The sequence below is a fragment of the Amblyomma maculatum genome, chromosome 2 (genome assembly GCF_055883805.1).
Source record: "Amblyomma maculatum isolate TAMU_Amacu chromosome 2, ASM5588380v1, whole genome shotgun sequence".
Classification (NCBI taxonomy): domain Eukaryota; kingdom Metazoa; phylum Arthropoda; class Arachnida; order Ixodida; family Ixodidae; genus Amblyomma; species Amblyomma maculatum.
Genome location: NC_139345.1, coordinates 137534265 through 137546916, shown reverse-complemented (window position 1 = coordinate 137546916; position 12652 = coordinate 137534265). Strand labels below are relative to the sequence as shown.

The 12652-nt window shown below is 45.1% G+C and overlaps 1 protein-coding gene across 1 annotated transcript; it reads right to left on the bottom strand.

The window, feature by feature from the left end:
- Positions 1 to 5942: 5942 nt before the first annotated feature.
- Positions 5943 to 12515, bottom strand: LOC146200021 (uncharacterized). The gene is made up of 4 exons (XM_084592843.1): positions 12432 to 12515; positions 10599 to 10655; positions 9914 to 10065; positions 5943 to 6299 (listed from the first exon to the last, which is right to left on the bottom strand). Exons 2-4 carry the CDS (start codon positions 10648 to 10650, stop codon positions 5982 to 5984), a joined length of 522 nt encoding a protein of 173 aa, XP_084448969.1. The 5' UTR covers positions 10651 to 10655; positions 12432 to 12515; the 3' UTR covers positions 5943 to 5981.
- Positions 12516 to 12652: the final 137 nt, after the last annotated feature.

Sequence of the window (12652 nt, the reverse complement as noted above, 5' to 3'; positions counted from 1 at the left end):
TCACAGGCGTGATACTTGGGCCTGAACATGACATATCGCCTTTTCAATAGCGTACGCGTGTCTTACATGAGTGAGACAGACAAACTTAGTGTCAAGCCCACGGAGGTACAAGGTCCGTGCTCTGACCTGGAGTACTTTAGAATGAATCGAGGCAGCTTGGAAGCAGCGTACATGACTCGACAATTAGGGAGGGTAAATGTAGTACCGACTGCGTACTTCCCGGCAGGTTGCCGCAGATTGAGTGGAAACCAACTCTGCCTAGACAACCAGGCACAAGTATGCCCCAAAACTGAGTAAGAGCAATAAATGCTCATTCATCATTTTCATCATCATCATCATCATCAGCAGCAGCAGCAGCAGCAGCAGCAGCAGCAGCTGGATAATACCTAACCCGATCATACCTGCATTCACTTTACCCGTGCGAACTTCTTAACCTGATCCACCAACCTAATTTTCTACGCCCCTTGCTAGGCTTTCCTTCCCTTGATTTCTAATACTAGCCACCAACTAGCCGTCTCTCACTATTATACTTGTAATCTAGTTGGTTACTCTTAGAGACCATCGGTTATCCTCTCTTCGCAATACAATCCTGCCCGTGCACATGTCGTCTTCGTCTTGATTTCGACTAGAACGTCAGCAACGAGTTATTTCTTTGACCTACTCAGCATGCTTCCAATCTCTAAACGTTACATAACCCTCTGCATTGTACTCAACTTAAGTATATCCCATTTGATTAACCCCCACGTTTCAGCCCCATAATTTAGTACCGGTATGATGTGACTGATGTTGACTTTCCTCTTGAGTGATACCGGTAAGCTGCTAGTCATAATCTGCGAGTTCTTGGCAAATGCGCTCCATCCCGATCTTATTCTCCTAGTTATTTCTCTTTCGGGGTCCTGATGTGCGGTAACTACCTGTCCAAAGTAGACATATTTGCCTACAAATTTTAGCGCTTCGCTACCTTTTTTAAAATGCTGTTCCTTTCCCAGGCTGTTCAACATTACCTTACCCTTCTGCATATTATTTTTTTCTGCTTATTCTGTCTAGATCAGTATGGAGTAGTTGCAGTTGGTTTCCTCAGTTACTGAACAAGGCAATGCCATTAGCGAATCGGATATTACTGAGATGTTCACCACCAACCCTGATGCCTATCTACACCCATTCCATCTTTTTGAATACGTCCTCTATGTATGCTGGAGATAGCTCATTACTCTCTCCCTCCCATCTGCCCTCTTACTCCTTCCCTACTTTACTTTATCCCCCTCCAGCTGATCAAACAATATATGGGTAGGATTATTATAAAACCTTACTTGTGAGTGCAACGCAAACTGACCGCCCTCGTCGAATTGGTAGGATATAGGCAAATGACCCGCGACACTGTGGAATGAGCACAAAATTTCTCTTGTTCTAGCTCTTTGCCTATTTCATGAAATGCAGCTTTCCTTTTTGCATGCTACTTGCGGAGTGCATAACATTTGTTATCTTTGAGCGTAACCCTGGTGAAAGCTCAGTGCTAGCGTGTCACTATTGAATTATGGACGGGTTTGCGACGACAACATGGTAATGAGATTCTTGGAGCGCATACTTTTGTCTGATTTTCCCAAGTAATGTCTATGCGAAAGCATTACTAGGCTATGTCGGCAAAGTAGTGTGCACAAAACTTCTGTGCTGTCTTGCGTTGTTCCCATAATAGTTAGGATGAAACGAGTGGCTGCTCTCGAAAGAAGATAGACTGACGATACTAAACCAAAACGTATTTCAATAAAAGGATTACGAGGCAGGCACCTTACTAAAGCCTCAGTCATAAAGAAGAGGTGGCAGTAATACACAGAAGAACTGTACAAGACCCCGGAGTGCAAACCTAACATAAGACAGTTGTGATTACTGATCTCAAGCCGGGCATCCTGAAGAGTGAAGTTGATTGGGCCTTAGCCAACCTTGCTAAGAACAAAGCTAGCGGAATTGATGGCATTCCAGCAGAGTTGCTTCAAAACCTCAACCATGACGCTGTTAACGTTCTGTATGCATTATGTAAGCACATTTGGACAACCCTGCACTGACCACAAGATTGGAGAAGGTCAGTTTACATCCCCATTCCAAAGAAAAACAGTGCCTAAGATTGTACCAACTACCGCACGATCGTGTTTATTTCGCATGCTAGCGAGGTGATGTTGAAAATCCTAAAAGGTAGGCTGCAGCAGTATGTGGATCGGGAGCTTCAGGATGTGCAACCTGGTCTCGCAAGGGCCGAGGAACTAGAGACTAGATTGCCAACCTTCACTGGATTATGGAAAAAGCAAGAGAGTTCCAGAAACCCCATCTACTTCTGCTTTATTTACTATGCGAATGCGTCTGACTGCGTATATCACAGCAGATTGTGACAAGCTCTCCGAGCGATGGGAGCTCCAATTTACCTCATCTGCCTCCTCAGGAACCTGTATCAAAGGCAAGAGGCCACAGTTAGAACTAGGCATTGTCTTACTGATTGGGTTCCGATTGAGAAAGGACTGAGACAAGGCTGCATACTGTCGCCCTGCCTATTTAACCTACATGCTGAGTGCATCACGAGGAAGGCCGGCCTGGAAGAGTCTTCAGCTGGAGTGAAGATTGCTGGAAAACGTATTGGCAACGTTAGATATGCGGATGACACCACTCAATGGCAGAAAGTGAAGTGGAGTTCAAGAGACTTCTGATACGAGTACAGGAAGAGAGTGAGAATTTTGGGCTTAAACTGAACATTAAAAAGACAAAGATCATGGCGTCTTGCACTATCAAGTCCTGGGGCATCAAGTGACAAGAAGTGGAAGCTGTGACAGATTTTCTCTTCTTGGGATCCAAGATTACCCCGGAAGGAGACTGTAGCCATGAAATTAGGAGACGCCAGCTTCTGGGAAAGAGAGCCATGGCTAGCCTTGACCGCCTAGTAAAGAGCAGAGACATTAGACTGCAAACCAAGATCCGTATAAGTCGTGCTATGGTATTTCCAGTTGTGATGTATGGATGCGATAGTTGGACTGAAGAAGGCCGACCTTCGAAGAATTGACGCGCTTCAATTGTGGTGTTGCCGCAGACTTATGAGAATTCCTTGGACTGCCAGAAGATCAAATCAGTTGATATTGTCAACCATAAACCCTGCCTGCTCATTGGAGGGACAAATTGTAAAGTTAAAGCTCAGATACTTTGGTCATCTGATGAGAAGAAAGGAGTCGCTGGAGAAAGATTTGATGTTGGGAAAGGTTGAGAGTCACCGGAGAAGGGGAAGGCAGCGAACGCGATAGTTAGATGGCATCCTCGAGGCGCTGCAGATGAAGTTATGTGATCTTAGGATGATAGTGAGAGACCGGAAAGCTTGGCGTGATATGGTCCATAGGGTCACGAAGAGTCGGACACGATTGAACGACTGAACTGAACTGAAAGGATTAGATAATTAATTAGAGCGAAATATAATAATACAATCAATCAGATGTCGAAATAGGCTTACGACTAGTGTCGACGTCTAATGGATGTGACCTCACGCCAACCGGCAGCGGATGTGTCTGACATAGTGTGCCAAATAAATATTTTATAGTGATTGCAAAAGTGCAATGGGGTATCAGTTAATCGAATAAAAATGTAGTTAGGGCGTAAAAGAGAAGAAAAAAACTACACAAATACGCAAAATGGCTACAAATATGCAGTGACGCCCCAGTAATGTGTTTTTCATTGTGACCGCCACTGGTGACGCCATGGCTCAGCGTATCACACGTGACTTCATCGATGCCCTGCAGCGTCCCTTCCTACGCCAGGAGAAGGACGTTGACTGACCCCGTAACGTCATGTCGGAACGCGTGACGGCATGATTTCCGGTGGCGCCTTTCTCCTACGCCGGTCACTCTCTCGGCAACGGTGCCGGATGACGCGATGCTACATTGTATGCTGTGGGGATGTTTTGGGGTGTGGAGAACGTAGCACAGAGCGCCGGAAAAGGAGGGCGAAATAAAATGAACCGAGTTAAGGAGAGAAAATAAAAGAGAGGCATAGTTAGGCAAAGAGGCGGAAGAGACGCAAAGAGGGGCAACAAGTGTCGAGGCGGCGTTAATGCTTTCGCATTCCTCTAATAGCAGACTCTGCAGTGCTCTCGGAATTTTTTGCTTCACCGCTGCCCAATCTTCAGCAACGGTTGTGGTACTCATGTGAGAGAGCCAGGGAATTTTTAATGAAGATTAGATATATTGTTAGCTGCAGGTTGTGGCACTGAAAAAGATAGAGGCCCCTTTTGCGCTTTGCGGATATTCGGTGTAGTTTCTATCACCATGCACTTAGTCTATTCCTAAAGTTTTCAAAAAGAACAAGACATATAACAACCCAGCCGCGGTGGTGCAGTGGTCTAGGCGCTCGGCTACTTTGCCCATGGATGCGGCATGGAATCCCGTTCGCGGCGGCCTTTTTTCGATGCAGCTGAATGGAAGCAATGGAGACCCGCTCCAGGGCACCCTAGAGACCTCAGTCAAAAGAATGCATATATATAGATGCTTTAGGTCATTTTATAAAATTGCTTAAATGGGCCAGAGTCTTAGCCACGTTTATAAAAGCTGGGAGGCTCATAGTTTCATTACGGCCGACATTGCTTCATTGTGCTCTTCTTGTAACACTAAAACCGCATATAATTCCCATTTCACCGCTTTTCCTTAGGCGCTAACCACCGTGGAGTCCACATACCGCTGTCCACAGACAGGCGCTATACTTGCCGTTGCAGTATAGGAAACATACAAGGTACCCGAAATTGCCGCGCCCCAAGCTTACACGTAACCTAGGAACCTATCAACATCCATCCGGCGTCCCATGCAAAGCCTTCTCCCCCGAGTTGAGGGAGGGGCGGTGGGGGGGGGTGGGGGCATTTGTATTTTCGGTCAATGCTCCTACCCGGAGAAGGGCAGCGACGTGCCATGAAAGGGTTTCGAAATCGTGGGGTGTCCTCCATTTCCAGGAGCTTGCGCCCACCACATTTCCACCGCTAGCGCACACTCTAGCTGCACAGCCCATTTGCCCCACTCTCATGTTTATGCAACCACTCACAGACAGTACTGCGTTGGTCTTATACCACACCATTCTGCCCTACCGCGCAGCCCTACGTTGCCCCTGCCCGAATAACGTTTCTGTCTGACCCGCCCATCCCTACAAGAAAAGCCATTCACAGCTGTTAGACTAAGGGTCTTATACTAGACGCTAATTTTATACACATGTTTAAAAAGCAAAAAAATTACGCCTTATGGACAGCTTTCGACGTATGGAGCGATTTGATTCATGGAAAATACATTCGCCGCGACGGTGTGTTATGTCTGCCGTGCCGAAACGTCATCTCTGTACCCCGACAACACGCCAACAGCTGCCAAATGTATCAGAAAAATTCGTGATTGGTCGACAGCATCATGACGTCATAGCCACATGGCTTCATTCAATAATTTCACATGCGCCCCATTCAGATAAAGTTAACGAAGTTGAGTGCACCCAAATAATGTCGTAAAGTGGAAAAATGTCGGCAGGCAACGGATTCCTAGACCTCAAGCGGTTGTTGGTACTTGGAATCTGAACGTATCTCGTGAAAGTGTTCCGATGGGTACAATTAGAAAAAAGAAAATTGAAAATTACCAACACAAAATATTCGAAAAATTAAAAGTAGCTATAAAATAAAAAAAGCCTTCGCTATTCCTTCCCCTCTCAGGAGTAGTATAAGCGTCTTCAAAGTTATTTTTTCAGAGACAACTGTCGTGAGGAGTTATTGCTGGTAACTGAATTAGGATGTCCGCTACAGAAAGGGCCGTTCTTTTTTTGACTATAACCACGACTATATTTTGCGAAACCAGAATCAACTGAATGTAATCACTTTTTAAAATATTTTCCTAAGTTAGAGAACGTCAGGTTCTTGTTTTAAAGTTTTCAATAATACTTTATGAGAGAAAACGTTTTCTTTCGTCAACGTAAAAGTTTATTAACGTTTCATCTCACTTTTTCGGCTGAGACATCCTCTCTCTGATTAGCCTTTCTAAATATCGCCTGTACTCAATGCCCGTATCCATCACAATGTATTCGCTGATGTCCGAGCCATCAGACTCATTTTTATCCATAAATTTGCTGAAGATCTTGCTGATAATCTCAAGGACCTTTGCGGTAGCCTTTTCCTTCGCTTCTTTCGCAGCAGCTTTGACATGCTCTTTGGCCTCAGCGAAGGCATCCTTCGCCGCTTCCTTGATCTTCGAGGTGGCGTTCTTTGCTGCTGACTTCACTTTTTCAACAAGAGAGCGGACGAAGTACTGGTCGGTCTGAAAAAAAAAAGAAAATAAACACTCACTGGGCATTCAATTATTGAATAAATGTTTTCATAACTGGCAACTTTGGTCGCGAGAAACGAACGAAGTTTGCTACGATACTCAATATCCTTTAATAACACCAAAGCCTTATTACACTAAACCGTATAAAGCCCAGCATTATAGGATCAAAAGAATCAATCAAGATTGCTATGAAGGAACAAACATACTTCTATTAGAAGCTTAACAACAGAATAATCAGGGTCTTCATTTTCATGTATGGTACTTACCCCTTATAATATACGCCTAAAATTCTGCTACGCAAGCAACTACCGGTTTCTCGTCTTATTGTCTTCTATATGGCTGGGAACATTCTTGCACAATGGGCATGATCCTACCCTGCCGTCCCGACGTCTCCGAAGTGACGCTCATTTTTCAAGCCACTGCCTATGCAGAAGAGTGCCGTCAGAACGTACGTCAAATCAGAGCTCGAAACCAGTACCACCAGAAAAACAACCGTTCTAGTTTCTTATGCCTGCCGCCTGCTTCTCGTCCAGACTCGTTGGTGTGGCTATGGGTGCCCTTTTGTACTTCAGGCTGGTCGCCCAAGTTTCTGAGTCGATACCAGGGACCCTATCGTGTGCTAAAGCAAACTTCCGCGCTTAACTACTTTATCGAGCTCTTCATGCCGTCAACAGACCACCGCTGACGAGGACATGAAATTCTCCACATTGACAGCCTCAAACCGTACTATCTGCCATCGTGGCCTCCGCTTAATCCACCTGGATGGCGTCTTTTCACAGCGGGAGTATTTTAAGAAAGATGCTTGGCCTGTGAAAAAGCAGAAAGAAGAGGAACAGAGACACGTCGCGTGCCGCAGACGATGAAGCTGGGAAGATGACAAAGAGGACGAAGCTTGAGCTGTCGCTGTGAACGCTGGCCTTCGCAGCTGCTACTATAAGATACATTATTGCTGTGCAAACTACTTAATCCCGCCCTCGGCGGCCGCTTTTCGATGGAGGCGAAAAGTAAGGTGCCCGTGTGCTGTGCGATGTCAGTGCATGTTAAAGAACCCCAGGTGGTCGAAATTTCCGGAGTCCTACACTACGGCGTCTCTCAAAGTCTGAGTCGCTTTGAGACGTTAAACCCCAAAACCAAACCAAAAAATATTCGTTACCTGCAGCCGCGAAACTGCTGCTGTTTGCCCAAGTTAAGAAGGAAAGAATTGTGTTGTAGCAATTCCATGGCAACTTCCCATCCGGTACCTTTTACTTCAGATATGTCGCGGTTACCCTATCATCGGCTGGTGTGGGTGCGGCGTCATCCACTTTGGGATGTTAAACCCAACAAACCAACCAACCAACCAACTTAAACCGTTTCATTGCAGTATATATATATATATATATATATATATATATATATATATATATATATATATATATATATATATATATATATATATATATATATATATATATATATATTGTAAAGAAGAAGTTCAGATTAGGTGGACATATCGCCGAGAAAGAGGAAGAGGAAGTGATTTTGAGTACCAGCTGACTGCAAGCTAGGCCGCTCCGGTCCTGTTCGCTACCAGTGCCCGCTACCAGTGCCTGGATCCCCGCTTAACACTTGGTGGAGGTCGCGAGATTTTTCTTCCATTTCCTCGCCCTGGAGCTCCGCAGCCGCCGAATTCCTACCTCAGTGACAGACTCCAGCACTAACACCACCGGCCCCGCTACCTCGGCCCCTTCTATTCCATGCTCCGGGGTGCTTCGCCAGGGGGACCCGCCGGTCTTCAGCGGTACCGACTACCAGGACGTCGAGGGCTGGCTTTCGTCGTATGAAAGCGTAAGCACCCACAATAAGTGGGATGACATCTTGAAGCTTAACAACGTGATATTCTACCTCACGCAAGTCGCAAAGCTGTGGTTCACAAATCACGAGGCTGACATTCCAACTTGGGCCTCGTTCAAATCTCGCTTTGTGGATGTTTTCGGTCGCCCTGCGGTCCGCAAGCTTCGCGCTGAACACCGTTTGCGCGAGCGGGTGCAGCAGACAGGCGAAACCTTCACAAGTTACATCGAAGACGTTTTAGATTTGTGCCATCGTGTAAATGCATCGATGACTGAAGCTCAGAAGATTCGCCACATCATGTTGGGCATCCATGAAGGCGTATTCAACATCCTCATGGCCAAAGAGCCCCGCACTGTAAGTGATGTTGTCACGATGTGTCAAAGCTACGACGAACTTCGTCGCCAACGCATCGTCCCTCGACAACCTGAAGGCACGATCGCGGCTATGTCTGATGGCACTGTCAGCTCTGCACTTATCCAGGAAATCAAAGGCTTCGTACGGGAAGAAGTTGCCCGACAATTATCATTAATTTCAAACGTTCCGCAATCCAGCTCACACCTCGCTTCGAACATACGCCAGGTTATTCAGGAACAAGTTGCCGAAGCACTTCCGCCCCCTCGACAACCACCTCTTCATGCCGCTCCACTGACAGCTCCGCTCATTCATGCCGACGCTGTCCCGACGCCCGGAACCAGTCCACTGTCTTATGCCGAGGTTGCCGCAAGACCACCCCCTCCTGCGCCTTTTCCATCGTACGGTTCGCCTCAGCAGGCATTTTTCACTCAGCGTCGTGCGCCACCTATTCTACGCCCTTGGCGCACAGCTGACAATCGGCCGATTTGCTTTGCATGTGGCCTCCCTGGCCATGTTGCACGCCTGTGCCGCCGCCGCTCGGCATCGTACGCTTTCGATCAGAGCCCGGTCAACTACGCGCAGCCGCCGTCCCCTCTCCGTGCGCCCCCTCAGCCCTCCTCTCACTTTGACCACTTCTCGCATGACATATATATATATATATATATATATATATATATATATATATATATATATATATATATATATATATATATATATATATATATATATGTCTGTGTATGGGGGAGGCGAGGGGGGTCGGAGGTATATATATATATATGTTTGTGCGGGGGGGGGGGGTCGGAGGTCGATATATATATATATAGATACCGGCCTGCGGCCCTCAATCTTGCTACATGTGTGGCTTTAATTACCCCCCTTCCACGCGTACCGAGCCCTTTAACATGAATGATGTCGGGTACTCAAGAAGGTTTTCGGGCTATGTCGGCTGTTTGATATCCCTGCTTGAAGTCATGACCCTCCCAACCTATCAGGACTTTTCACTGCCAGACGACAAAGCAACGGCGATGCCTAGTTTTCTGTTAAACCGGATCCTTGTTCTACCCTGTAAAAGATGTAGTAGACAAGTAATGGTAACGTAGTCAAGGGTTCGACGAAAGTTCGTCTGGTCAGGCATGGCAGTTGAGTAAAAAGAGTTTCAGTCACTGACCAAGTCAATATGAAAAAGAAGACGTCTTCTTTTTCATATTGTCAATATGAAAAAGAAGAACGTCTTCTTTTTTCATATTGACTTGGTCAGTGACTGAAACTCTTTTTACTCAATGGTAACGTCTTTCATATTTATCTCTGTAGCGAAATGCACTACAAAATTTTATTCAGGGCATTAAGATGATACTCACCTGATTGTCTGTACTAAGCTAAAGATATAACCTTGTTAATACATGGTCCTTGTAGCTTACCTCAGAGAGGCCCACATCGTGATCGAGCAGTCCTTCTGGAAGGAGACGTAGAATCTCGCCTACAAGTAGAGCCTCTTCAGCAGCCTGCTTGACTTGGTCTTCAAAAACAGCGTTCACGGATGTCGCCTCCTCCTCGACGGCTGGAGCGGTGGCTGCAAGAAAATATGTTCAACTGGACCCTGATAGCGCACCAACCGCAAGTGAGAGAGAATTCTAACGTGATGAGACTCAGCACAAGCACGCGTTTCGAAAAAAACGCTTTGGATATCGGTTTTTCAAAAGATGTCTTATTCATCTGTGGCAGTTCCACAAGGTCATTTATCAACAGTTTTCTAACTCAGCGCCAACCATCACCATTTTTTATGTGCTTTATTTTTCGGCGCATATGTTGCCTCGTCTACTACTTAACAATAGAAGAAAGGTGTATTATTTTGCTGTCATTGCTCAGTATATCGTATCAGATATCTATTTCATTTAAAATTCGATCCCCTGATTTATATCTTGAATTGTTTGAGCGGGTAGTAAAAACTTGGGACATGCACCAAACGTCTCTATCACCATTTAGCCCCATATTCGATACACAAGTATTCGTACTAAAATTGCATATATGATGCCTTCCCTGGCGTTTTTCAGCCATCATAAAATTCATTGCGAAGGGAATCAAAAGCTCTTGCATTACACTCACCTGCAACCGCCAAGAAGCCAAAAATACAAATGGTCGCAAGATATTGCTTCATGCTGACTGCGGGAAAAGAAAGTTGAATTCGTGTTAGTGACCGATTGTGATATATGAATGAAATTGGCACGAAGAAATTTTAAGTATACTATGAACTGTAGGAAAATGATAGAACTGAATTTACTGGCTTCAAACATGCATCCTAAAGACGTTATTGCCTCGGGGTTTTACTTAGCCCTGCACTCTGCTGGTAAACCACCCTCAAATGGCAGTTTTCTTTGTTCTCGTCGTATATTTTTTCCACAGCAGCCAACACGTGGATTCTTCCGCTTCGGGCCACCCTTTGGCCTCACTTCCCTGTGCTCTAGGCATTGGATCCCAGCCACTGACACTCCCGTCCCATCCCATCCTCTTTTCCCTCTCACACTTCCCTCTACTGCATCTACCCCAAATGAGAAAATGAGAATTTCCCTTCCTCTGCTCTGAAACCTACCCACCCACCTGAACGGTTGAAAGGTTCCAAATAAATAAAACTGAAATATTTCCACAGGCTAATAAAACTATTGAGGCCAACGCAGTACATTGTACTGTAGAATGCCGAGATTGCATATCTGGCTGAGCTAATTTTATAATATCTACCCCTGCAGGAAAGATTGGCATAATTTAGAAACGACCTGCAAGGAGGATTAACTAAACAAGCGGGCTGCAGTTCATGAAAATAATTATAGCATCGGCGCTGGTCATTGCAATTTTTCCATAAAGGAATGGTCGGCATATTAAATATTTATCATGCGCCGCGGCTTCCAGAGAGTAAAGTGTCATCGCAGGGACTGGACCACTCTGGACCAGTTGGCAATGACACTTATGTTTAGCTTTGCTATAGTAACGAGGCATATCTCCCTTTCATTTTGTGTTTTTTTTTTTAAACTGCTTTATAGGAAGAATAGTTTTCGTCTTAAAAAATTACAAAAGGATTTCGTCCCCTGAAAGTCGCTCTGCTGAACTCGCCGTGGACTAAAAAGTGCAAAAGAGCTTGCATACGTTCTTCACCGCGTTTCAGAACCCAAGCACCGTCCGATGTCATTGCACTGCTTCTGTGATAGACAACTAGCTACGATCTCTTTCACATTGCGGTACACACAGCAACGTTATACATACCAGGCGCACCTCATCAATTTCTCACATTTATGGCTACTGAGAGAAAACGAAATCCAAATTTACACGATAAACACTCAAATCAGCATTCACGCATATTGTCACGTATATTCATGTATATTATAAAAAATTGCGCGTTAACTATTATTTTTTAAAATATCGTGGTATTCGTTTGCACAACCACAATCACAATAGCAATAGTACCTGCTGTTTTGAGAAAATTCAAACCAAATTTTGTTGAAAAACCTGTTCAGATTGAAATATAAAGGCGCGTAAAATATTTTCGCTTACGTTTCGACCCCGTTTAAGATAACCGAAGTCTTGACTTCCCGTAACGCAATGTGGGTATACTTTATTGATTTTCTTTTATACAGTTCTAAGCCTCAACTAATGAATGTCGTATATGGGGTTTAACGCCGTAAGGGAGGGACATGAGTTTTGAGGGTCGCCATAGACGTCCGGATTGAATTATATACCATAGGGTTCTTTAATGAATGTTGACATTCCATCTCCGAGAAATGCACTACGTTTCGCCTGTATAGCCGTCGCTGCCATTGTCTGCGTCCGGCTTATGATCTCAAGCTTAATCCACAAGTGCCCTTACAATTAACCTGTGGTGGTGGGTAGTTACATCTGGCACAGTTGTACGCACCACGAACACGCCAGCTATCCACAATGTGTACTTACCAGTTACAGAAGATTCCAAGGATTGTAAAGAGCTTGCTAGAATTATTCTTGCCTGCTCTCCGCAATGAATGCACCATTTATATACAGCAGGTTTAGATATCTACATTCCTGTGTTGCCGATGATAAGGTGATATTACAGAAAGCAGTCGCAAAAGTGATACCGAAACGAAATGACTGCTTATTCTCAATGCCATGATAAAAATTGGCCGATTCTGAAGTGG

Bases quoted from the DNA above. Each gene is read 5' to 3' on its own strand.
- LOC146200021 (XM_084592843.1), bottom strand. From the start codon at position 10,650: ATGAAGCAATATCTTGCGACCATTTGTATTTTTGGCTTCTTGGCGGTT. The intron at 10,066-10,598 runs GTGAGTGTAATG...ATTTTCTTGCAG, and splicing joins TGGCTTCTTGGCGGTTGCAG to CCACCGCTCCAGCCGTCGAG. The intron at 6,300-9,913 runs GTAAGCTACAAG...TTTTTTTTTCAG, and splicing joins ACGATGTGGGCCTCTCTGAG to ACCGACCAGTACTTCGTCCG.